Genomic DNA, 25,207 nt, shown 5'->3' on the forward strand with positions numbered 1-25,207 from the left:
TATACAGAGATACCAGAATGCCAGCAGAGATGGGAAGTAACCAAGTTCAAATACTTGGTTACTGTACTTGCGTAGATTTTTCTGGGATCAGTACTTTACTATTTATTTTTCAGACAACTTTTTACTTTTCACTCCTTAAATTCTTTACACATATCTGTACTTTCTATTTCTCACATTTTAAAACCAGGCTTGATTCTTAAGTTTTAATCTGTATTTGGTGGCATGATCAATATTAATACTTTTGCAAGCCTTTTTTAATTTACTGGCCATCATGCACAGCAAACGTAAGCTAGTCCATGAAGTTACCCTTGAGCAAGGCAGAAGGCAAGTCGTTTTTTTACTAGAAACCTTTTTGTGTAATGTTGTGTGTGAAATTAAAGTTAAACAAAAAAGTTTGAAAAGGTTTTACAAATATTTTTCAAGAATGTTTTGAAAACAAAGTTTTGAAAGGTATATTTGAAAAAATATATACTTTTTTTTAAAGGTTGCATAGTTAATGAGTAGTGGAAGAGGACTACTCTACTGTACTCTGCTTTACTCTGTTACGGGCTTTTCTGTTTTCATCTCCTTTCACTGTATGTGAAAACAGTTTTGAAAAGTAAAAAAAATATTTTCGAAAAAAACTTTTTGGTGTCCTGTTTGTAACGGGTGTGAACCTCTGAAACTCGCTCCTCAGATATGTTTAACATTTATGCATTTAGCAGACGCTTTTATCCAAAGCGACTTCCAAGAGAGAGCTTTACAAAAGAGCATAGGTCACTGATCATAACAACGAGGTAGTCCCAAACACTGCAAGCAGCCAAAACATGAAGCATACATTGTGAAAAACTAAACAAGTGCCAAAGGGAAGACCCATAAGAGCATGCAGTTATACAAGTTACAAATTAAAACAACATGACCCCCAAAAAGTGCAAGACTGTACATGTAGAAGAACAATCAACATTAAAATATTTCACAGCGAGTACAAGAGTTCAAGAGTTAACTTCGTTATAACTAACCTACAAGAGCAACAAGTCTCTCAATAAGAGTCATTGTGATCCTGGAGGAAACTAACATCGGGTCCAATCAAGCAAGCATTCCTAAGTGCCGCTGTACTCCCGGAACAAGTGCGTCTTGAGCCTTTTCCTGAAGGTGGGGAGACAGTCAGTGTCCCTGATGGAGGTGGGGAGCTGGTTCCACCATTGGGGGGCCAGGCAGGAGAAGAGCTTGTGTTGGGACCGGGCGGTCTTGAGCGGTGGGACCACCAGGCGGTTGTCTTAAGAAGACCGTAAGTGACGGGTGGGGGTGTAAGGCTGCAGGAGAAACTTGATGTAGTCAGGTGCAGTCCCGTTCACTGCTCGGAAGGTCAGTACCAGGGTCTTGAATCTGTTACAGGCGTTGATGGGTAGCCAGTGGAGAGAGATGAGGGGCGGGGTAACATGGGAGCGTCTGGGTAGATTGTAGACCAGGTGGGCCGCTGCGTTCTGAATCCTCTGAAGAGGGCGGGTTGCACATGCTGGGAGACCAGCGAGCAGTGAGTTGCAGTAGTCCAACTTAGAGAGGACCAGTGCTTGGACTAGCAGCTGGGTGGAGTGTTCAGACAGGTATCTCCTGGTCTTCCGGATGTTTTAGAGGGTGAATCTACACGACCGGGAGACTGCAGCAATGTGGGCCGTGAGGGAGAGCTTGTCATCCATGGTAACCCCAAGGTTCCTGGCAGAGGATGAAGGTGTCTCCGTTGCAGATCACAGGGTGATTGACAGATTGTGGGAGATGGAGGGTTTAGCCGGGATGACGAGAAGTTCTGTTTTGGCGAGGTTCAGCTGGAGGTGGTGCTTGGTCATCCAGGCGGAGATGTCTGTGAGGCAGGCCTCAATTCTAGCTGAGATCCCCGGATCAGTCGGGGGGGACGACAGGTACAGCTGCGTGTCGTCAGCGTAGCAGTGGTAGGTGATGATTGGTCCAAGTGAGGTGGTGTACAGAGAGATGAGGAGGGGTCCAAGAACGGAGCCCTGTGGGACACCAGTGGAGAACTGGCGAGGGCCTGACAGTTTGCCTCCCCAGGAGACCTGGTAGGATCTTCCCAAGATCCACTGGAGTGCAGTGCCAGTGATGCCCATCTCAGAAGTCTGGAGAGCAGGATCTGGTGATTAACCGTATCAAACGCTGCAGAAAGGTCCAGCAGAATGATGACGGATGACCTTGAAGCCGCTCTGGCCGACTGGAGGGCAGTGGTGACTGAAAGGAGGGCAGTCTCTGTGGAGTGGCCGGTCTTGAAGCCCGATTGGTTGGGGTCAAGCAGGTTGTTCTGAGAGAGAAAGTTAGACAGTTGGTTAGATACAGCATGGTAAATTGTTTTAGAAAAGAAGGGTAACAGTGATACCGGTTTGTAGTTCTGGAAGACGGCAGGGTTAAGGGAGGGTTTTTAGAGTAGAGGGGTAACTCTGGCCTGTCTTGAAGGCAGAGGCAAGGGGCCAGAGGTAAGAGAGGAGTTTAGGACATGGAGCAGAAAAGTTATGATAGAGGGGGAGATGGTTTGAAAGAGAGGGGAGGGGACAGGATCAAGGGGGCAGGAGGTGGGGCGATGAGAGAGAATGAGGTCAGAGAGCTCTGACTCGGACAGGGGAGAGAAAGAGTTTAGACATTTAGTTGGGTCAGTCATGGAGGGTGAGGGAGTAGGAAAGATGGGGTTAGGGAACCGACTGCTAATGTCGGAGACTTTTTCCTCAAAGAAGGAAGAGAAGTCATCTGATGTCAGGGTGGAGGGAGGGGGGGTTAAGAAGGGTGGAGAAGGAAGAGAAAAGTTTGTGGGGGTTTGAAACTGAGTTAATTTTGTTCAGAAAGTAGAGGGTTTTAGCACCAGTTATGTGAGCAGAGAAGGATTTAAGGAGGGAGTGATACTTATCAAGGTCCAAACCGTCTTTGGACTTGCGCCATCTCCTCTCAGCTGCCCGAAGGGTGGACCGTTCTTCACGAATAACATCCGTAAGCCACGGGCAGGAGGGAGAAGATCGTGCAGGCCTGGTTGACAGGGGACAGAGAGAGTCAAGTATTGCAGTTAAAGTGGTTAACAGGGTGTCAGTGGCAGTGTTAGTGGGGTGGGACGAGAACTCGTCAATGGGAGGGAGGGAGGATGTTATAATAGAGGGGAAATGGGAGAGGGATAGGGAGCGGAGGTTTCACCGGAAAGTTACGAGGGGAGGGGAGGTAGGAGGAGTTGGAGGGAGAGTGACAGAGAATTGGATAAAGTAGTGATCAGAAATGTGCAGTGGGGTTACAGAGGTTAAGTCAGTGATACAGTTACGTGTCAGGATGAGGTCTAGCTGTTTGCCTGCCTTGTGGGTCGCTGGTGTGCTCAGCAGCGTCAGGTCAAAGGAGGTCAGGAGGGACAAGAAGTCGACAGCCTGCGTTCCCTGGAGGTGGAAGTTGAAGTCCCCAAGGACTATCACGGGGGGTTCCATCATCCGGGAGGACGCTGAGGAGCATGTCCAGCTCCTCCACAAAATTGGCTAACGGTCCTGGTGGGCGATAAAGAACAATTAAGCATGCTTTGTGGAGCCAAACTTCATGTAGGCAAACTGGAGTTGATCTGCCAGGTTCTGGATTGTCTCCTGTAGTTACAAAAGTATCAGACATTGAAAACTCTTCATCACCACTGATGTAAGAGCTACATGTTGGAAGTAATTGGGAAGCCTGGGTCTGATCTTCTTTGGAACAAGGCAGATGGCAGAGGTCTTCCAAAGAGCTGGATCTGTGTGTTCCAGCTCCTCCAAGGACCAGTTGAACAGTTCACAGAAGACAGGGCCAGTTGTTTGTAGCAGGTCTCCAGGAGCTTGTTACTACTGATGTTATCGGACATAATGCTTGGTTGACTTTGGCTATTTGGTGAAGTTAAGCCCTCTAGAACGAGTTCAGAGTATCTGCAAAGGTGCCACAATCCTTAAGGCTCATTTTGCAGGGTGTACATTGGTTCTCTCTAGTCCCAGAACACTTTTAAGGCCACTCCAGACATCACACATCTGTCCACATTGATATATTTTCCACCTTTTCTTTAGACTATTTTATCTTCCTTAATTTGCTTACTTAATTTTATCAAATTACACTGGATCTTGACATCTATGAAATATGCACATTTTATGTGATTTTAATTTATTTAATTATCCAATATTTATTATTCGAATATGTTTTCAAATATTATACATTTTTATATTATTAGAACATATTTTCAAATATGATACCTTTCTTTATAATTGTGTCATCAAACATCATCACGTGAGTTTTCATTGTTTATTGCCTCGCAAACTCGTGACACTGCCTTTCAATTCGCTAGGTGGCACTGTCAGGGTCCTAGAACTGCGGTCCTGAAACTGCAGCTCTCCGGCTCTCCAGTATGGAAGTTTATTAGACTCTTTATTCAAATGGAAATGCATTTGTCAAATGGCAATTCAATGCGCAAAGTGACAATGCAATCCGCAAATCAAATGACAAAGCAGTTGTCAAATGGCAATTCAATTTGCACATGACAATGCAATCCGCAATTCAGTTTGTATTATTTTGAAGAAAAATTTGAATGAACGCTTATTGCATTGCATTTCATATTGACACGGTCTTTTCGACTCTTTATTCAAATGGAGATTCGATGTGGTAGCTAAACAGCGCCCCCAATCTAATGCATTAGCATTTACTTGTCATCACGCTCTTTTTGTTGCAAAATTCAAATGAAAATGCAATCTGTCAGTTCCCCCATCAAGCCGGGTCCCCGCCCCTATTGAGGGTAAGACCAAACTCTACTCTGCTTCTGAGTGGCTACTATGGCGTGAAATTAGTGCCAGGAGAGCGAGCTCTGTAAAAACGATTTGTAACATCGAATTTCCATTTGAATAAAGAGTCGAAAAGACCGTGTCAATATGAAATGCAATGCAATAAGCGTTCATTCAAATTTTTCTTTAAAATAATACAAACTGAATTGCGGATTGCATTGTCATGTGCACATTGAATTGCCATTTGACAACTGCTTTGCCATTTGATTTGCGGATTGCATTGTCACTTTGCGCATTGAATTGCCATTTGACAAATGCATTTTCATTTGAATAAAGAGTCGAAAAAACCTTGTCAATATGAAATGCAATGCAATAAGCGTTCATTCACATTTTTATTCAAAATAATACAAACTGAATTGCGGATTGCATTGTCACTTTTCGCATTGAATTGCCATTTGACAAATGCATTTCCATTTGAATAAAGAGTCTAATAAACTTCCATACTCAGGGGCCTCCGGGGTCTCCGGCTCTGCAGGTTTATACACCAGGAACAGCTGGTCTCGTTATTTTAATATTCTCTTCTTCGTCCACACCGTGGTGATCTACCGGAAACTGCAGGAAAGTCGTTCTAGCAAACTTCCGGCGGTGCACAAACGCATGCTTTCCGCCGCGTCTTTCTCAAACGTGAACCATACGAAGAAACGCTGCTGTCGTCGTTATTAAGCTTAAATAAAGGAATAAATCATGAGCAAAGCACATCCACCAGAGCTTAAAAAGTAAGATGCCGTTTTGTGTTGTGGTTCTACGCTGCTTTAAATATAGGTCAGAACTTAATATATCAGGCTATATATATCAGGCTATATACGCTAGCTAACTCTAGCTACCAAAATGAGTAGACTAGGCTAACGCTAGCTGTAACAAATATTAATACATACGTTTGATATAACGCTACTGGCTCAATGGTGGTGGGTAGATCCAAATGCAAACTAAAGTTTGAGTACTGTTTCAAACAAAACCGAGATGTGGCATAGTTTCCTTGGAACTAAGAAAGCTAGGTAGCTAACTAGTTAGCAATTTGATGGTCAGGTTTTGCTAGCCGGCGTAGCTAACGGTAGGAAACAATACACCTATTTTGATATGATGTCTTACTATCCGTTTGTTCATTCCAGGTTCATGGACAAGAAGCTTTCATGTGAGTATACTAAAGATCATCAAGATTCCACAACTGGATTTTAGTATAACACTTACATCCTAAGGTCACGTGTTTATATTCACTTCTCTAGGTCTATCTGTCATGAATAGGTTTAGAGTGAGAGTACCTATGGTTAATACTCAAACATGGCTCAACTCATCATTCCTTGTCTTGATTCCTACTAATCCAAACATCTTAGTTTCGATTATGTGGTAAATCCTGTCTCATTTTGCCGCTCTTGGTAAAAAAGATGAAATTTAAAAATGTAAAAGAGCTTTGTGATGTATCAGTGCTTTTTTGCGGTGCAGGAGTAGCGTGTCACAAGTGTTTTGGATAGTGTATATGCTCCTGGTAGCATGTTGTCTCACCCTCCTCCCCTCTGCAGTGAAGCTGAATGGGGGCAGACATGTGCAGGGCATCCTGAGAGGGTTCGACCCCTTCATGAACTTGGTCATGGACGATTGCTTGGAGATGGCACCTGGGGGACAGCAGAACGGCATCGGCATGGTGGTCAGTACCTCCCTCCTCTCCCCCTGGTACCTCCACAACCCCCCCTCCCCCTGGTACCTCCACAACCCCCCCTCCCCCTGGTACCTCCACAACCCCCCTCTCCCCCTGGTACCTCCACAACCCCCCTCTCCCCCTGGTACCTCCACAACCCCCCCTCCCCCTGGTACCTCCACAACCCCCCCTCCCCCTGGTACCTCCACAACCCCCCTCTCCCCTTGGTACCTCCACAACCCACCTCTCCCCCTGGTACCTCCACAACACCCCCTCCCCCTGGTACCTCCACAACCCCCCCCCCCTGGTACCTCCACAACCCCCCCTCCCCCTGGTACCTCCACAACCCACCTCTCCCCCTGGTACCTCCACAACCCCCCCTCTCCCCCTGGTACCTCCACAACCCCCCCCTCTCCCCCTGGTACCTCCACAACCCCCCCTCTCCCCCTGGTACCTCCACAACCCCCCCTCCCCCTGGTACCTCCACAACCCCCCCTCTCCCCCTGGTACCTCCACAACCCCCCCTCTCCCCCTGGTACCTCCACAACCCACCTCTCCCCCTGGTACCTCCACAACCCACCTCTCCCCCTGGTACCTCCATAACCCCCCCCCTCCCCCTGGTACCTCCACAACCCCCCTCTCCCCCTGGTACCTCCACAACCCCCCTCTCCCCCTGGTATCTCCGCAACCCCCCCCTCCCCCTGGTACTTCCACAACCCCCCCTCCCCCTGGTACCTCCATAACATCTAGTTCAGTTGAGGCAATAGGCACCAAAATTTGTGCCTGTTGTACCTTTACAACTTGTCCTTGTTAGTGTGATAAGTCTTCAGTGCAATCTGTGTACGTCTCTCTGCAGGTGATCAGTAAACCTAAATTAAAACATTGTTGTTCCTGCAGGTGATCAGAGGCAACAGCATCATCATGCTTGAGGCCCTGGAGAGGGTGTGAGGACGCCCCTGATGCCCCGCCCCTGATGCCCCGCCCCTGATGCCCCGCCCCTGATGCCCCGCCCCTGATGCCCCGCCTGCTGACCTGCAGCTTTACTCCTCCTCTCCTCCCTAACCTGCTTCACCTCCTTCTTTCATTCTTAGGAAGGTTGTTTAGTCATCTGATGGTAGTTGTTTTTTTTTGTTGTTTTTTTTATAAGAATCTTACATTTTTGAAAGGTTGGAATTTGTGATATTTCTTGTGAATAAAGTTGAAGGTTGGTTTTTCTCACTTTGTTGCTCATTGACCATCAGTGCTCATCAGGCTGTATTACTCACCTAGGCTGTATTACTCACCTAGGCTGTATTACTCACCTAGGCTGTATTACTCACCTAAGCATGTATTGTAAATTGTATTCATTTAGTAGGTGCTTTTAGCTGAAGTGTGATACAAGTAGTGCATGCTGAAAATACATCAGAAGATTGTGGTCAGATTCAAGGAGGTCTGAGGCCTATTTACCAGGAACGGTGAACATTTCAATACTACAAGTGCTGCAATAGCGACGTCCTACAGTGCTGCAATAGCGACATCCTGTCATTGGTCACGGTAGATGCGATCAACTGAGTAAACAGGCCATATGTCAGGTCTTGCGGATTGGGCATCTGTAGTATTGCTCATTATTGTTGGGTACAATATGCAGAGTTCCTGATCTTAAATGTTTATTGTTGTGTAAAATGCTATGGATATAATGCAGGTAATAAACACATGTTGTGAACAGAATACTAAAGGTTATCCACTCGCCTTACCGTCTTTTTGAGGACTTTTATTTTGACAAGGTCTGATGGTGGCTTTCACGTCCCGCAGCTACGTATAGTCGGTCGCTACCATTGGTTTGACGGTATGTGGAAAGTAGGAATGTCGGAGGAGGTTGGAAAGGCGTTACAAGCGGTGGTGGACAGGGTCAACCAGGCAGCGGCACGTCGCCCCAAGGTAACTGGGTTAGCTCACACTAGGGAGAATTCGTGCTTTGCTGTAGATTAGTGAAAATGTCTCCTTTTCAGAAGTCGTGCCTCATGCACGCGGCCGAGGATCAGTTATGTAAGGCAAGCGCCTCAACCTTTGCATGTAGACAGAGCCCAACATGATACGATGCACGTTATATCAGCACCCTTACTGAAGTTGGAATTGAAAGGTTTTGCATCCATTTGTCCACGTGAGCTGTTTTGCTAACAAGTGGAAGCTATGCCTGGTGATCGACATCCGGTCGGAAGAGTATTGTTTTGATAGTTACTGATAACACGTTGGAGGTGGCTTTACGCCGGACGAGTCAGTGTGCATGTATTAGTGTCCACAGAAACACCACGATGTTTCTCTGCGCTTGATATCGTCTTTATTGTCTGATAACATCGTTTTCTAGTTCCATGGTAAGCAACTCTGAATGATGGGTCAACTAAACATGACCTTTCATAGACCTACCTGCAATCCGCTGTGGAAGGACGCAGCGGGCGGTGGTTAGGATGTTCGCGCAGATAGAAATGTGTGACCTAGATGTGCTCCTATAACCAGTTGTTCATCTCCCATCAATGCCTCCGTTATTGGACTAAGATCTTATTTCTGATCCCCCTGCCCCTTGTGTGTGTGTTTGTGTCTGTATGAGCTACGTGTGTCTATGCACTGTGTGTTTGTTTTGGCCTGTGCGTGTGTGTTTGCGGTGTGTGTGTGTGTGTCCAGACACTGCCGGCTGTGGCTCCACGCCTGGTGGCCGTCAGTAAGACCAAGCCTCCAGAGATGGTGATTCAGGCCTACCGACAGGGACAGCGCAACTTCGGGGAAAACTATGTGAGTCCCACTTCCTTGTCTGTGCAAACATTCATGGAGATTAAAATCCTTTCTTCTTCTCTTCTTCTTCCTTTCCTGAGCAAACAGGCTCGAAGGTACAGTATTGGCCAACGAGTGTGTTTTGTGTGACTGTGTGTGTGTGTGTGTGTGTGTGTATTAAACTGTGACCTCTGTCCACCAGGTAAACGAGCTGGTGGATAAAGCTTCCAATGCTCAGGTTTGTACTTCGTGTGATGAGTAGAGATCAGGGTGCAGATCAAGGGTATATTGTGTATATGTTGATGTGGTGTTCTGGAGTGAGATAACATGCACTTCTCTAATTTTAGATTTTAGAGTCGTGCCCAGAAATTAAGTGGCATTTTATCGGACATTTACAGAAGAATAATGTCAACAAACTTCTGGGTGAGTTGCAGGCACAGTATGTCTGTAGTCTGTAGAGAACCTGCCCCCCCCCCCCCCCAGGTGTTCCTAACCTGCCCCCTCCCCCCAGGTGTTCCTAACCTGCCCCCTCCCCCCCAGGTGTTCCTAACCTGCCCCCCTCCCCCCCAGGTGTTCCTAACCTGCCCCTCCCCCCCAGGTGTTCCTAACCTGCCCCCCTCCCCCCCAGGTGTTCCTAACCTGCCCCCCTCCCCCCCAGGTGTTCCTAACCTGCCCCCCCCAGGTGTTCCTAACCTGCCCCCCTCCCCCCAGGTGTTCCTAACCTGCCCCCCTCCCCCCCAGGTGTTCCTAACCTGCCCCCCTCCCCCCAGGTGTTCCTAACCTGCCCCTCCCCCCCAGGTGTTCCTAACCTGCCCCCCCCAGGTGTTCCTAACCTGCCCCCCTCCCCCCAGGTGTTCCTAACCTGCCCCCCCCAGGTATTCCTAACCTGCCCCCCTCCCCCCAGGTGTTCCTAACCTGCCCCCCCCAGGTGTTCCTAACCTGCCCCCCTCCCCCCCAGGTGTTCCTAACCTGCCCCCCCCAGGTGTTCCTAACCTGCCCCCTCCCCCCCAGGTGTTCCTAACCTGCCCCCCCCAGGTGTTCCTAACCTGCCCCCTCCCCCCCAGGTGTTCCTAACCTGCCCCTCCCCCCCAGGTGTTCCTAACCTGCCCCCCTCCCCCCAGGTGTTCCTAACCTGTTCATGGTGGAGACGGTGGACTCGGCCCGGCTAGCAGACAGGGTAAACAGCTCGTGGCTGCGGCTCAGAGCAGGAAGCAGCAGACTCAACATCATGGTGCAGATTAACACCAGCGGGGAGGACAGTGAGTGCTGCCTCACACACACACACACACACACACACACCAGATGACACCATCCTGACCAGCACTCTCCCCAGGTAAGCACGGGCTCCCCCCGGAGCAGACCCCCGACACAGTGAGACACATCCTGACCCGCTGCTCTGGCCTGCACTTCTCTGGGCTCATGACCATCGGTCGCTACGGATACGACCTCACAGATGGCCCCAACCCAGACTTCCAGGTAGGAGGTCACGTGACCCCGCCCCCTGCCCAGGTGAACTATAATGTAGGACTACATAATAGAATGTGGTACAGGACTATAATGTAGTATTTGGTACAGGACTATAAAATATAGGACAGGACAGTAATATAGTATGGAGTACAGGGGTATAATATAGTAGTACAGGACAATCATGTAGTGCATAGTACATGACTATAATGTAGTACATAGTACAGGACTATAATGTAACCACATCCTGTCTGTTCATGTAGATGCTGTTGAGTCGGCGACAGGAAGTGTGCGACAGTCTGAAGCTTCCCCTGGAGGAAGTGGAGCTCAGCATGGGCATGTCCACAGACTTTGAGCATGCTGTGAGTTTCCTCAGTACCTGCTCAGATTACCTACGTTTTGGAGGATTGATGTCTATATAGTTGTTTGTCGTCCTGTATAATTTACTATATAAAAAATATGTTGTTATGAACTGTGTGAACTTCTGTCAGGTGTATTGACCCATGCTCCTGTGCTGCAGATCGAGGTGGGGGCCACCAACGTGCGTGTGGGCAGCACCATCTTTGGTAACCGGGAGTACCCCAGCACGCCCAGCCCTGAGAGGAGGCCCCAGCCTCTGACGGAGGAGGCCGCTCGGAGACTGGAGAGTCTGACAGTGACCGGAAAGTGACCCTCCCCCGGCTCTCCTCCCCTCTCCCTGCCTCCCCCCCTTCACCCCCCCCCCTCTCCCTGCCTTCCCCCCCCTCCCTTCTCTTGTCCCCCTCCACCACCCCCCCCCTCTCCCTGCCTTCCCCCCTCCCTTCTCTTGTCCCCCTCCACCGGCCCCCTCTCTCTCTCTCTCCCCCTTCCCTCCCATTCAGAAACACCCACACAGTGACTGGGCCAGAGTAGTACATAATGACTATGACTAATGTTATAATAACAACAAGGGGTTTTGGACAGCAAATCTATACTTTGTCTTAGATATTGGTTTTCTTCCAAATTGATTTACTTCTAGATTTCCCCTTATATATACAGACGTGTCCTCCTTTTAAAGCATAAATCTAACAATGATCACATCACTAATTTGCCAAATCTTTAGCTACTTGGGACAGACTTGTTTGCAGCTGAAAAGGTTTGATTAGAAGTCCGACTCTTATTCTGTGCCAACAGCTCCCTCAACTCATGATGTTATTTAGGGATATTGACAGATTGAAATTTGCGAATGAGATTTAATTTTAGATGTGATATTTTGTATCTTAACTCCTCCTTTGCAACCTTGTTCTGTAAGACAAGAAGGGTTCTGACTCCTGAGAGGGAGTTCTACCTGGTTAGATGTCACCAGATGTCACTTAATTTCTGGTCAAATTTAATTGAATAAAAACCTGTTTCTCCCTTTACTATGATGTACAATACTGTGAAATTGTTTTGTATGGTGCAAGATTTTATTCTTGATATGTATATATATATATATATATATATATGATCAAAAAAGATCAGTGTGAAGAGATAGCATTGTTTTTATTTGTTATTTTGTCGTGTTGTTTTGATGTGACCTCTTGAGGTGGTGATGAGGACGAAGAGCCGCCCTATGCAAGAGGAGATCCAGGTTTACGTTTTAGATGGTAACATACGATTCATCCAGCTAATATGCAGTAGCCACTATAACGCACAAAGTAAAAGGTTCATAACTGCATCTAGGTATGCTGGATAAGGCCTACATAGGGTTAAGGTTAACCCTGTTAATCAGTGGGGATGAAAAGATTCAAGCAGAAAATAAGGTGTTCCACACAGCCACTAACCACTGTCTAATTCAGAGAATAAAGGAGGCCAGGCAATAAAGTGTTTCCAGCAGCTGTAGTCTTCTTTGGTCCTTACGGTGTTTAAGGTTAGGGTTAGCTCTTCACAGCTCGGTTAGGGTGAGGCAGAGGGTCATGGTGAGGTCAGGGTCGTGGTGGGGTTAGGGTTGAAGTCAGAGTAGGGTTGAGGTTTTGGGCAGGAACAGAAAGCATCAAGATGATTTTTGGTGTTTTATTGAGGACATGGAAATCCAACACACAATTAAAACAAATCACACTTTACATGGTCTAAAATTTGCAGTTAATCAAAATGAAATAAATGGCTCAGGTTTATCCTTTATCCATCATAGCACAGAACCCACTTGTGGTCCAACGGGAGTGTCCACCTGCATCTAACTCTACCTTGTGCTAACTAGCATCTAACTCTACCTTGTGCTAACTAGCATCTAACTCTACCTTGTGCTAACTAGCATCTAACTCAACTTCATGCTAGTTGGCAGCTAACCCTACCCCATACTACCATGCTAACTAGCATATAATCCTACCTGCTGCTAACTATCATATAATCCTACCTTGTGCTAACTCGCATCTAACCCTACTTCATGCTATGGGACCTGTGTGAGTTGCTTCTGTGCTAGAAGGTTCTGCAGCAAGATGAAGGTTTGAGACAGAGCTGGGTGACTGTGATGAGTAACAACAGGACTGTTACCCACACACCAGTAGCAGGTAATAGAACAGTCACAGGTGATGTAAAAGCATTTAATATGCATCGTCAAATTAAACTGCTATACTGATGGAATGAAGCTGGTTATGTGGCACTGGTACTCCATCTATGCAGTCATTGTAACGTCTCTTTAGCAGTACACACACAGGAAACCACATCAACATATACATTAAGATGACCAAACGTAAAAAATGATGATCGACAATACACATATTGGTGATTATCTATAAATGGTCACAAGGTTCCCTCTACATTCCTGGCAGCCAAGTTCTCCATCTGCTCATGTGTCTGGGGTGGGCAGGGGTTAAGGTGTGTCTGGGGTGGGCAGGGGTTAAGGTGTGTCTGGGGTGGGCAGGGGTTAAGGTGTGTCTGGGGTGGGCAGGGGTTAAGGTGTGTCTGGGGTGGGCAGGGGTTAAGGTGTGTCTGGGGTGGGCAGGGGTTAAGGTGTGTCTGGGGTGGGCAGGGGTTAAGGTGTGTCTGGGGTGGGCAGGGGTTAAGGTGTGTCTGGGGTGGGCAGGGGTTAAGGTGTGTCTGGGGTGGGCAGGGGTTAAGGTGTGTCTGGGGTGGGCAGGGGTTAAGGTGTGTCTGGGGTGGGCAGGGGTTAAGGTGTGTCTGGGGTGGGCAGGGGTTAAGGTGTGTCTGGGGTGGGCAGGGGTTAAGGTGTGTCTGGGGTGGGCAGGGGTTAAGGTGTGTCTGGGGTGTGTCTCCAGGTTTGGCTCTTCTTCTCAGGGCTACACCAGCTTCTTGGCTTCGAAGAAGCTCTTGAGGTGTTTGAGCTGCCAGATGCCGGTGATGATGAGGATGAGCGTCTGGGCGATGGACCACCACAGCACACGCTGGTTGGTGCTCTCGCTGGTCATGCGGAAGCGCTCTTCACGGTACTGCAGGGCACAGACAGACATGTTACAACACAGCCCTCGTTACAACATCCCTCGTTAGAACACGCCCCTCGTTAGAACACAACCCTCGTTAGAACATGACCCTCGTTAGAACACGACCCTTGTTAGAACACGACCCTCGTTAGAACACGACCCACCCGCTGGTAATTCTGCTCCTTCTGAATCTGCTCCGCCTGGTCCAGCAGCTGTCTGGCCCGGAGCTGCAGCTCCGTCAGCTTGTCCTTGGCAGCGATCTCTGGGTAGTTGTTAGTGTGCTCACCCACCTGCACCTCCAGGTGCACCCTCTACAACACACACACACACACATTACACAACAACAACCCTAGTTGTAGAGAGACAGTAAACAGAGAGACAGGAAGAGAGATAGACAGGAATACAGAAACAGGAAACAGAGACAGGCAGACAGAGAGACAGGAAACAGAGAGACCGGGGGAGAGATAGACAGGAATACAGAGAGACAGGCAGACAGAGAGACAGGCAAGCAGACAGAGAGACAAGAAACAGAGAGACCGGCGGAGAGATAGACAGGAATACAGAGAGACAGGAAACAGAGACAGGCAGACAGAGAGACAGGAATACAGAGAGACAGGCAGACAGAGAGACAGGAACACAGAGAGACAGGCAGACAGAGAGACAGGCAGACAGAGAGACAGTCAGACAGAGAGACAGGCAGACAGGTACCAGTTTGCCACCAGCGAAGAGTGCCATCTTGGTGGAGTTGGAATGCAGGCAGATCTGGTGCTCCCCTGGGGTATGGGAGGTGAAGGTGAAGCGACCATCAGAACCATACTGACGGGACAGGATGATCTGGGGGAGGGAGAGTGGAGGGGGGAGAGAGTGTGGAGGGGGAGAGAGAGTGGAGGGACAGTGGAGGGGGGAGAGAGAGTGGAGGGGGGAGAGAGAGTGGAGGGGGGAGAGAGTGTGGAGGGGGGAGAGAGAGTTGAGGGGGGAGAGAGAGTGTGGAGGGGGGAGAGAGAGTGTGGAGGGGGGAGAGAGTGGAGGGGGGAGAGAGAGTGGAGGGAGGAGAGAGAGTGGAGGGGGAGAGAGAGTGGAGGGGGGAGAGAGTGTGGAGGGGGGAGAGAGAGTGTGGAGGGGGGAGAGAGTGGAGGGGGGAGAGAGTGGAGGGGGGAGAGAGAGTGGAGGGGGGAGAGAGTGTGGAGGGGGGAGAGAGTGTGGAGGGGAGAGAGAGTGTGGAGGGGGGAGAGAGAGTGGAGGGGGGAGAGAGAGTGGAGGGGGGAGAGAGTGGAGGGGGGAGAGAGAGTGTGGAGGGGGGAGAGAGTGGAGGGAGGAGAGAGAGTGGAGGGGGAGAGAGAGTGGAGGGGGGAGAGAGTGTGGAGGGGGGAGAGAGAGTGGAGGGGGGAGAGAGTGTGGAGGAGGGGAGAGAGTGTGGAGGGGGGAGAGAGAGTGGAGGGGGGAGAGAGAGTGGAGGGGGGAGAGAGTGGAGGGGGGAGAGAGAGTGGAGGGGGGAGAGAGAGTGGAGGGGGGAGAGAGTGGAGGGGGGAGAGAGTGGAGGGGGGAGAGAGTGGAGGGGGGAGAGAGAGTGGAGAGGGGAGAGAGTGGAGAGGGGAGAGAGTAGAAGGAGGAAGAAGAGGGGGGGTGTAACACATTAACGTTAAAACATTCTACAAAAGCCGTTCATGCTTGGCATGATACAGTAGAGGACCCCTACGTGCTTTGTTGTAAAAACCGTCTTCTTTCGTGTAATTCATCTTACCTTAGTGTCCGGATCCTTGATCTCCACGTGCATCCCGAGACCCGGGGTGGCGGGTAGAAAGGACCCGGTCTGCTTATCCCACAACTGAGTCCGGTACTTTCCTAGAAACAATTGAGGACCCCATAACATTATTGGCGAGAACACATTTTTAAGTAAGGGTTCAGAGGTTATAGATTTGCCAGCAGACATTCTATGAGAATAGCGGCATCAAGCTTCTCATTGTATCTTTATTATTTGTATCTAAACCAAGAAACATATTCGAGGAAGTTGCAGGGCTGCACTTGCGGGGCTGAACAAGATGCGGGCAGCGTCACGGGCGAGCTGGAGACAGCTGGTTAGCCTAGCCTAGCATTACAGTCCGACACAATAAACGTACCTATAACCATTGTTTCATCTGGAATTTCTTCTATGAAACATTTCTTTTCTGTCTCCCCTATGTGAAAATAGAGAGCGTAACCTGGGGGAACCCACGCCATTAGCGTGATAACTGCAGCGGCACACGTAGAGAGCATCATGTTGAATCTCCTGGCTGGTCAGATTTCCCCTTCAGTTACCGAAGCTTCGCCAGAGCCCGTTTACGGAGAGCCTGTCCACTCCCTATTAAGCCCCATTGTACCGAATTTTGTTGCAGTTCCACCAGAGTTACACTGGGACAGCCAGCGGTGTGTATTTTCTTTGCGTCCCCTTTCGAATTCAGAATTTGAATAACTACACAAAAAATAATATCCTGAGAAAAGTGGATTGAGGGGTATTAGCTCCATAGACATCCATTAATTCTTCACTTGACCGTTAGCGCCCTCATATGGAACTAGAGTGGAACTGCAACTAGTTCAGAACCCGGAAGTTTGCCGAGAGTGGCAGTTCTCCCTATATATATCTATGGTTCTCCCTTTATTAGACATTCTCTGGTTATAGCTCCATAGACCTCCATTCATAGACCTCGCGTGTAACTACAGTGGAACAGCAACCAGTTTAGAACACGGAAGTTTCTCGAGAATGGCAGTTCTCCCTATATTAGACATTCGCTGGCTTCGCTTTAACTGCTTAAACAACATTTAAAAAGAAGGATCCGTAGGAGGGAGAGCTACTAAAAACAGTCAGTAATTGGTGTCAGCAAAACCTTTATTTTGAAAGTGAGTTACACAAGAAGTGGCTTTGAAAATACCCATAATGCATTTCACTGGTGCCATTTTCGTGGCGTTGTTGTGATGAGATCTCTAGCCCTCCGTACACAATAATAACATCACTTCAGAGTTAGTTTACTTGCGGTTCTTTGTAGTGTTTGTACTACACATTCTGTTGTATTGTGAAATTGGTGTGTTGCCCCACAAGCCTCCAACATGGCGCAGTACAAAGGTGCCGCTAGCGAGGCTGGAAGAGCCATGCAGCTGATGAAAAAGCGTGAGCAGCAGCGAGAACAACTAGAGCAGCTCAAACAGAAAATCGCCGAGGTACGTTGTTAACTGGGGATGTGTTTTTATCCAGTAACGTACAAATGTCCCCAAGCTCACCCCAGGCGCCATCCCAGAGTATGCAGGTAACCTCTCCTGTTGACTAATGCGATGCGCTCCGTGTCTCCAGGACAACATGGTGAAGTCCAACATCGACAAGAAGTTTTCAGCCCACTACGATGCCGTAGAGGCCGAACTGAAGTCCAGCACCGTGGGTGAGTAACTCAGATATACTCCGCATCTATGGGATGGGTGTAGCTCAGTGGTAGAGCATGGGATGGGTGTAGTTCAGTGGTGGAGCATGGAATGGGTGTAGCTCAGTGGTGGAGGTAGGATGGGTGTAGTTCAGTGGTGGAGGTAGGATGGGTTTAGCTCACTGGTGGAGGTAGGATTGGTGTAGTTCAGTGGTGGAGGTAGGATGGGTGTAGTTCAGTGGTGGAGGTAGGATGGGTGTAGTTCAGTGGTGGAGGTAGGATGGGTTTAGCTCACTGGTGGAGGTAGGATGGGTTTAGCTCACTGGTGGAGGTAGGATGGGTTTAGCTCACTGGTGGAGGTAGGATGGGTTTAGCTCACTGGTGGAGGTAGGATGGGTGTAGTTCAGTGGTGGAGGTAGGATGGGTTTAGCTCACTGGTGGAGGTAGGATGGGTTTAGCTCACTGGTGGAGGTAGGATGGGTGTAGTTCAGTGGTGGAGGTAGGATGGGTTTAGCTCACTGGTGGAGGTAGGATGGGTTTAGCTCACTGGTGGAGGGTTAGTGTTGGAGAACAGACATGTGACCCGTGTGTCCTCAGGTCTGGTCACCCTGAACGACATGAAGGCCAAGCAGGAAGCCTTGGTGAAGGAGAGGGAGAAACAGCTGGCGAAAAAGGAGCAGTCTAAAGAGCTGCAGCTGTGAGTCTCACTGATCTGCTGGTCATGTCTCTGTCTGTCTGTCTGTCTGTATGTCTCACTGCTCTGCTGGTCATGTCTCTGACTCGGTCTGTCTCACCGCTCTGCTGGTCATGTGTTTGTCTGTCTGTCTGTCTCACTGCTCTGCTGGTCATGTGTTTGTCTGTCTGTCTGTCTGTCTGTCTGTCTGTCTCACTGCTCTGCTGGTCATGTGTTTGTCTGTCTGTCTCTCCCACTGCTCTGCTGGTCATGTCTGTCTGTCTGTCTGTCTCACTGCTCTGCTGGTCATGTCTGTCTGTCTGTCTGTCTGTCTCACTGCTCTGCTGGTCATGTCTGTCTGTCTGTCTGTCTCACTGCTCTGCTGGTCATGTGTTTGTCTGTCTGTCTCTCCCACTGCTCTGCTGGTCATGTGTTTGTCTGTCTGTCTGTCTGTCTGTCTCACTGCTCTGCTGGTCATGTGTTTGTCTGTCTGTCTGTCTGTCTCTCCCACTGCTCTGCTGGTCATGTCTGTCTGTCTGTCTGTCTGTCTGTCTGTCTCACTGCTCTGCTGGTCATGTCTCTGACTCGGTCTATCTCACTGCTCTGCTGGTCATGTCTCTGTGTGTAAGGGTGAACCTTCATGCCTGTCTCACCCATGTGTGTGTTAGGGTTGCACGATATTGCCAAAATGTGATATTGAGCATGTATATTGCGATATCGATATTAATTTCGATATTGTTAAACATGTGTGTCGCGGTCTGCAAGAACCCGTCGGCTGTCGTGGCCGCTCATTGTTGGCTATTTATAAGCCAACAAAAAGATTGAAAATCAGTTTTCTGTCAAAAATAGAGATTTTGTATAGTTAAAATCCTAAACTCAATTGTAATGTACACAAAGTGTATGATTACTTATGAAAAACAGTTAATTTCAACGGTTTTTGGACATGTTAGCTAGCAAGATTTTCAAGCCATGTCAAATCAAATGCTCAGTTTGCCTGCTCTATAGAGTGCTGCAGCAGCCCCAACCAACTAATGTAACATTAAACTTCACAAAGGGGTTATGAACAAAAGGATTTCCTATCCATATTCGCCACAGTAAAGTAGAATGAAACGGAGTGGAATCTTTGAATGTAGTTTTCAGTATAACAAATATCGGGATGGGATTAGGTATCTTTTATCCAGTTCATTCAGAAGCTTCTTTAAGCATTCTTTATCGACTGTATAAATGCGCATCTTGTCTTTGGCCCAAAAACATTTGGAAATTGGTGAATTCATTAAGTCTCTTGGAGCTCTTTTCGTAGTTACCACTAAAGCACTCGCTAGCGACGTTTGCTTTGCTAGCTTGGCGTAACTGTGGCAGATTTTAATGGGAAGATTTTTTTGGCTACTAACGTCTCCTCTTTAATCTCCATAATTTTGTTGTCTCCCTGAGCCACAGTCATATTCTGACGTTTCTGTCTCTTCTTTTCTTTCGCTCCACACAGTCGATTTGCAGTTTGCACTTTTTCTTTCTGTCCTTTCACTTCTAGCTTCTTTATTTCTCTGTCTCTATCTCCCTTCACTCACACTGTCAAAGTGTGCATGTGTGACAGGGCAACTCGCCATTGAAATATGCGGCTCTAAATTCATCACAACACACAGCCCCCGGCGCATCTCTCCACCAGGGTTTAATAAGAGAGCCAGGAGTCCAGGGTTTAATAAGAGAGCCAGGAGTCCAGGGTTTAATAAGAGAGCCAGGAGTCCAGGGTTTAATAAGAGAGCCAGGAGTCCAGGGTTTAATAAGAGAGCCAGGAGTCCAGGGTTTAATAAGAGAGCCAGGAGTCCAGGGTTTAATAAGAGAGACAGGAGTCCAGGGTTTCCCTCAGCACTTTACAGTTAAGGCAGCCGCCTAAGCAACACATGCCTGCCGCCTTAACTACGTTGTAAAGAAAAAATTGCGATATGTGCTGTGTTACTCTGTCCTGTTTTCTTTCTTCCATTCCAAAACGCGAGTCTCCCTTCATTAGGCTAACCAATTGTGGAGCAGAAAATGTTAAAAGAATGAATTAAATGTTTAGACTCGCAATTATTGGTGGGGACAATTACATGTTTCTTAACATTGGTTCCTACTGTCCCACCCTAAATGTATCCCTATGAATAATTCTAAAGTTGACAACTTTACAAATGTATACCGTAGCCATATTATCAAATAGTATGATGGAATGAAGCAATAAGGTACGACAGTACTGTATTGTCAATCAAGTATGTGTTCCAGGGTCTGTTCCCCCCCTAGTGTGTGTGTGATGTCTTTATCCTGCGTGTGTGTGTGTTGTGGAAAGGAAACTTGAGAAGCAGAAGGAGAGGAAGAGGAAGGAGGAGCAGAAGAGGAAGATTGCCAGTTTATCCTTCAATCCTGACGAGGAGGAAGATGATAATGAAGAGGAAGAGGAGGAGGATGAAGAGGAGGAGGAGGAGGAGGAGGAAGAGGAGTTCTGTGAGTTTCACAGTTATTATGTTATCAATAGGATGTTATCAATATGATGTTATGTAGCTTCCCTTCTGTCAAAATGGGCCAACCACTGAATACATAGATGTATAATTTAACACATTAGACCTGTCTTCCATAGATGTATGGTATTATACCTTTCCGCCATAGATATATGGTATAACAGATTATACCTGTTCTCTATAAATGTATGGTGTAACAGATTACAGTACCCCATGTCTGTTTCTAGATTTCCCAGTGAAGAAGAGGAAGTTGGGGAAGAACCCAGATGTGGACACCAGCTTCCTGCCTGACCGGGACCGAGAGGTGAGGACAGGATAACCCTCAGGGTGAAGGTTATCACTGATGATAACCCTAAGAGATCTAACCCATACAGTGTGTAGAACACGAGGTGAGGACGTCAGTAAGGGTTACTGGACAGATCTAACCGATAATGTGTAGAACACACTCACACAACCACAACAGAATTAGTTTTAAAGATTGAATAAAATAGACCCAATGCTTGGTACCTGAATGTTGGTCTCCCCCTCCTCCCCCCATCCCCCCCTCTCCTCCCCCCATCCCCCCTCTCCTCCCCCCATCCCCCCCCTCCTCCCCCCATCCCACCCTCTCCTCCCCCCACCCCCCCCCCCCTCCTCCCCCCATCCCCCCCTCTCCTCCCCCCATCCCCCCCTCTCCTCCCCCCATCCCCCCCTCTCCTCCCCCCACCCCCCCCCCCCTCCCCCCCCCTCCTCCCCCCCCCCCTCCTCCCCCAGGAGGAGGAGAATCGCCTGAGAGAGGAGCTGAGGCAGGAGTGGGAAAGGAAGCAGGAGAAGATCAAAGGTGAGTCTGCCAGCAACACACACTCAGATACACACTCTCACACACACACTGAGTCTCTGTCAGACAGTAGGATGTATTGTTCAGGTGTGTGTGTGTCGTCCAGGTGAGGAGATTGAGATCACGTTCAGCTACTGGGATGGATCTGGACATCGGAAGACAGTCAAGGTAGGCTGGCCTCCTGGTGCTGGGGAGGATAGTGGTGCTGGGGAGGATGGTGGTGCTGGGGAGGATGGTGGTGCTGGGGAGGATGGTGGTGCTGGGAGGATGGTGGTGCTGGGGAGGATGGTGGTGCTGGGGAGGATGGTGGTGCTGGGAGGATGGTGGTGCTGGGGAGGATGGTGGTGCTGGGAGGATGGTGGTGCTGGGGAGGATGGTGGTGCTGGGAGGATGGTGGTGCTGGGGAGGATGGTGGTGCTGGGAGGATGGTGGTGCTGGGGAGGATGGTGGTGCTGGGGAGGATGGTAGGTGGAGCTAGCTCATGTTGATGATATTTCTGCGTGTGTGTCGCTACAGATGAAGAAAGGCAACACCATCCAGCAGTTCCTGCAGAAAGCTCTGGAAGTTCTTAGGAAGGACTTCAGTGAACTCAGGTGAGGAGAAGGGGGAGAGATGGAGGTGGTGAGAGGAGGAGGGAAGGGGCAGTATGAGGGGAAGGAGAGGGTAGAGGGGAACATTTGAATGCTTCTTGATTTTGCCTCAGCTGACTTGAACCCTTGACTGGAACGTGGTAACCCCTGACTGCTGTCTGCAGGGCAGCTGGTGTTGAACAGCTGATGTACATCAAAGAGGATTTGATCATTCCTCATGTGAGTTCTGACACACACACAACCTCCGAGTAGACTGAACTTAACATATACTATCTAACAAAGAGGAAACTGTCTATATTGTATCTACTATAGAGGATTGTGTTTCTATAATATTACTGATGTTCTCTTCCAGCACCACAGCTTCTATGACTTCATTGTAACTAAAGCCAGAGGCAAATCAGGTGAGTCTCACCTGGACCACCCAGGCAGGGCAGATGGTCATAACTAGGGATGGGCATTCAATTAAATTGTCTTAATCGATCGTCGGGAGAATTAACGATCGATTTTCGATTAATCATTAATATTTTTATATTAAAATTCACTATTTATATGCCTTATCAAAATGCAGTGAAAATAGAAAAAACACAGCGTGTTTCCGCATTGAGATCTGTATGACAAGGAGAACAACTATTTCTGTAACTCCTAGAAGCGGAGCCGACAGCTAGAAGCCGGTGCTCAAACACAACTGACCCTCGTTTTTTCCGGCTAATTAACAAAGCTTCATAAAAACCTTCGCCCTCAACAATACTTAAGGGTAGCATATCCATCTCGATGGACTTGCAGATCCGTTGGGTAATTTTCTCTGCTCGTTGTGCATCGCAGCTCCTCCGTGCTAACACCGATAGCAGGATGCACTGCCACTAACCAGGGTCGGATGTACGTTCTTTAAGTGTTACATCATTTGAGTTGTGGAGGAGTTGTATTTATACTCAGCTTTGCAGTGTTGGCAGTGAACAAAGTAATTTTTAAGTCAAAATGGTCTCACGCTACACTTCGCCGTGACCTCTTCATGTTTACTTTTGAAATACATGGAAACTCGCCGGTAACTGAGTAGCCTTGTGGCTTTTTTTCCCCTCCAAACATTGGCTTCGTTTGGTAAAATGTTTAAATCCTGCCACATAGCGAAATCCATTGCATTCCTTCAATACTCGCACTACGCAATGGAACACGCATGAGTTTTATCGATGAACAAATAATGTCATCGACAAAATTCTTAATGATCGATTAATTATGCCCATCCCTAGTCATAACCATGCCAACGGCCCTGCAGCCCTCAACCTGAAAGGAGAAAAACTCCCTGATTGGCTCCCTAACAAATAATGAAGTGATTGTTGAAAAAGGAATGGTTCCTGAAGGATGTGTGTGGTTCCTGAAGGATGTGTGTGGTTCCTGAAGGATGTGTGTAGTTCCTGAAGGATGTGTGTGGTTCCTGAAGGATGTGTGTGGTTCCTGAAGGATGTGTGTAGTTCCTGAAGGATGTGTGTGGTTCCTGAAGGATGTGTGTGGTTCCTGAAGGATGTGTGTGGTTCCTGAAGGATGTGTGTAGTTCCTGAAGGATGTGTGTGGTTCCTGAAGGATGTGTGTGGTTCCTGAAGGATGTGTGTGGTTCCTGAAGGATGTGTGTAGTTCCTGAAGGATGTGTGTGGTTCCTGAAGGATGTGTGTGGTTCCTGAAGGATGTGTGTGGTTCCTGAAGGATGTGTGTAGTTCCTGAAGGATGTGTGTAGTTGTTGCCCCCTGCTGGCTGACTGTGTCCTGCTCTGGTCCAGGTCCTCTCTTCAGCTTTGACGTCCACGATGATATCCGCCTGGTGAACGACGCCACTGTGGAGAAAGATGAGGTGGGGTTTACTGCTTAACCCTTACACACCCACACCTGTAACACAACCACACCTGTAACACATCCACACCTGTAACACACTTGTAGCAGGTGTGTGCAGTGCCAGTCTGACCAGGCCTCTGTCCCAGTCCCATGCAGGCAAGGTGGTTCTGAGGAGCTGGTACGAGAAGAACAAGCACATCTTCCCTGCCAGTCGCTGGGAGCCGTATGACCCCGAGAAGAAATGGGACAAGTACACGGTGAGTAGTCCACAACCACAGACTATGGTTATTATCCTACTAGAACCACAGCCACCCCCTCTATGGTTAGTATCCTAGTCTTCACTGTTAGTCGACTGTGCTCCCAGCATGCTGTGCTCCCAGCATGCTGTGCTCCCAGCATGCTGTGCTCCCAGCATGCTGTGCTCCCAGCATGCTGTGCTCCCAGCATGCTGTGCTCCCAGCATGCTGTGCTCCCAGCATGCTGTGCTCCCAGCATGCTGGGACACGTTCTCTCTCCTGAGTGTTGCTGCTGCTTTTCTATATGGTGACAACATGCAGCCTTGGAGAATGGATTACTGCCAGATTATAAAACTGGGTCTTGGGGGTTAGAAAGTGTGACGTGGAGTGAGGAGTGTTTACTGTTGGTTTTGCTTTTCAGATTCGGTGAAACGTCCGCAGTGGTCTGGGCCTCTGCTGTCTGTGCTCTGGGCCTGTGCTGTCTGTGGTCTGGGCCTCTGCTGTCTGTGCTCTGGGCCTGTGCTTGTTTCTCTGATTCAGTGTCTTGTTTACTTTGTAATTAATAAACTATTCACTCACAAAAATCTAGCTCTGGCCTGTCTCATGCCATAGCAATCTTTCTTTGTTAACCACTGCTATGCAACCAAGGGCCACTGAATAAGGACAGCTTTTTACGTGGACGTTTAATTATTAGTTGTTTTATGAAATCAATGATTGGCTTGGAAATAAAAGTGACTATTTAAATTAGACTCTAGCGATACATTATTATCCGTTTTTTCCGTTGGTTTATTGACAGCTAGCTACTATGGCCAATAAAATGCAATTACTTGCTTTAGCTTTGGCGTTTGAGGAGCCATAGCCCTAGCCATTACCCTGGCTCCCAGCCCAACTTCTCCCCGCCCACAAAAATTTGGTCGGGAAGTTGGGTCTGGAGGGTCTCGTATTGGGAACAACTACATAAAACCAGGATCTGGGCTGACCAATGAAATTGCCAGGGCGGACTTTATACGATGATGGATAGATGATCAACAGTAACGTAATCAACAACGTCACGAAAGAGCCCTTGGGTTGAATTCGTTTTCAACAAACAACATATTACGTTGCTCTGATTGGTTGTAGGTCTATCCAATTGAGCGAAGAGGCATTTGTTTTACGAGTTCGGTTTAAACACGCCCCATAGTCAC

General features: G+C 48.3%; 4 protein-coding genes across 5 annotated transcripts; 3 read left to right on the forward strand and 1 right to left on the reverse strand.

Moving 5' to 3' along the window:
• Nucleotides 1-5,361: 5,361 nt before the first annotated feature.
• snrpg (small nuclear ribonucleoprotein polypeptide G) lies at nucleotides 5,362-7,647 on the forward strand. Of its 2 annotated transcripts, XM_084680167.1 has the most exons (5): nucleotides 5,362-5,515; nucleotides 5,909-5,931; nucleotides 6,317-6,441; nucleotides 7,330-7,383; nucleotides 7,426-7,647. In XM_084680167.1, the coding sequence occupies exons 1-4, from the start codon at nucleotides 5,484-5,486 to the stop codon at nucleotides 7,378-7,380; spliced, it is 231 nt and encodes a 76-aa protein (XP_084536293.1). In that variant the 5' UTR covers nucleotides 5,362-5,483; the 3' UTR covers nucleotides 7,381-7,383; nucleotides 7,426-7,647. The 2 variants fall into 2 exon arrangements, with proteins under 2 accessions (XP_084536293.1, XP_084536292.1); XM_084680166.1 differs by having other exon boundaries at nucleotides 7,330-7,647.
• Nucleotides 7,648-8,213: 566 nt separating this feature from the next.
• plpbp (pyridoxal phosphate binding protein) lies at nucleotides 8,214-11,374 on the forward strand. Its single transcript, XM_084680420.1, has 8 exons — nucleotides 8,214-8,349; nucleotides 9,091-9,198; nucleotides 9,380-9,415; nucleotides 9,525-9,600; nucleotides 10,299-10,436; nucleotides 10,511-10,653; nucleotides 10,905-11,003; nucleotides 11,162-11,374. Exons 1-8 carry the CDS (start codon nucleotides 8,260-8,262, stop codon nucleotides 11,309-11,311), a joined length of 840 nt encoding a protein of 279 aa, XP_084536546.1. The 5' UTR covers nucleotides 8,214-8,259; the 3' UTR covers nucleotides 11,312-11,374.
• A 1,263-nt stretch (nucleotides 11,375-12,637) lies between these two features.
• tmed4 (transmembrane p24 trafficking protein 4) lies at nucleotides 12,638-16,509 on the reverse strand. Its single transcript, XM_084680139.1, has 5 exons — nucleotides 16,133-16,509; nucleotides 15,757-15,857; nucleotides 14,724-14,849; nucleotides 14,180-14,326; nucleotides 12,638-14,024 (listed from the first exon to the last, which is right to left on the reverse strand). Exons 1-5 carry the CDS (start codon nucleotides 16,269-16,271, stop codon nucleotides 13,875-13,877), a joined length of 663 nt encoding a protein of 220 aa, XP_084536265.1. The 5' UTR covers nucleotides 16,272-16,509; the 3' UTR covers nucleotides 12,638-13,874.
• Nucleotides 16,510-16,927: 418 nt separating this feature from the next.
• On the forward strand, nucleotides 16,928-24,607 carry fam50a (family with sequence similarity 50 member A). The gene is made up of 13 exons (XM_084681136.1): nucleotides 16,928-17,207; nucleotides 17,338-17,422; nucleotides 17,999-18,098; nucleotides 20,392-20,546; nucleotides 20,788-20,864; nucleotides 21,314-21,380; nucleotides 21,484-21,545; nucleotides 21,894-21,970; nucleotides 22,132-22,186; nucleotides 22,320-22,368; nucleotides 23,736-23,806; nucleotides 23,934-24,044; nucleotides 24,445-24,607. The coding sequence occupies exons 1-13, from the start codon at nucleotides 17,097-17,099 to the stop codon at nucleotides 24,451-24,453; spliced, it is 1,029 nt and encodes a 342-aa protein (XP_084537262.1). The 5' UTR covers nucleotides 16,928-17,096; the 3' UTR covers nucleotides 24,454-24,607.
• The last annotated feature ends 600 nt before the right edge of the window (nucleotides 24,608-25,207 follow it).

Source organism: Hypomesus nipponensis, chromosome 18, assembly GCF_054491055.1.
Source record: "Hypomesus nipponensis isolate SF chromosome 18, ASM5449105v1, whole genome shotgun sequence".
Classification (NCBI taxonomy): domain Eukaryota; kingdom Metazoa; phylum Chordata; class Actinopteri; order Osmeriformes; family Osmeridae; genus Hypomesus; species Hypomesus nipponensis.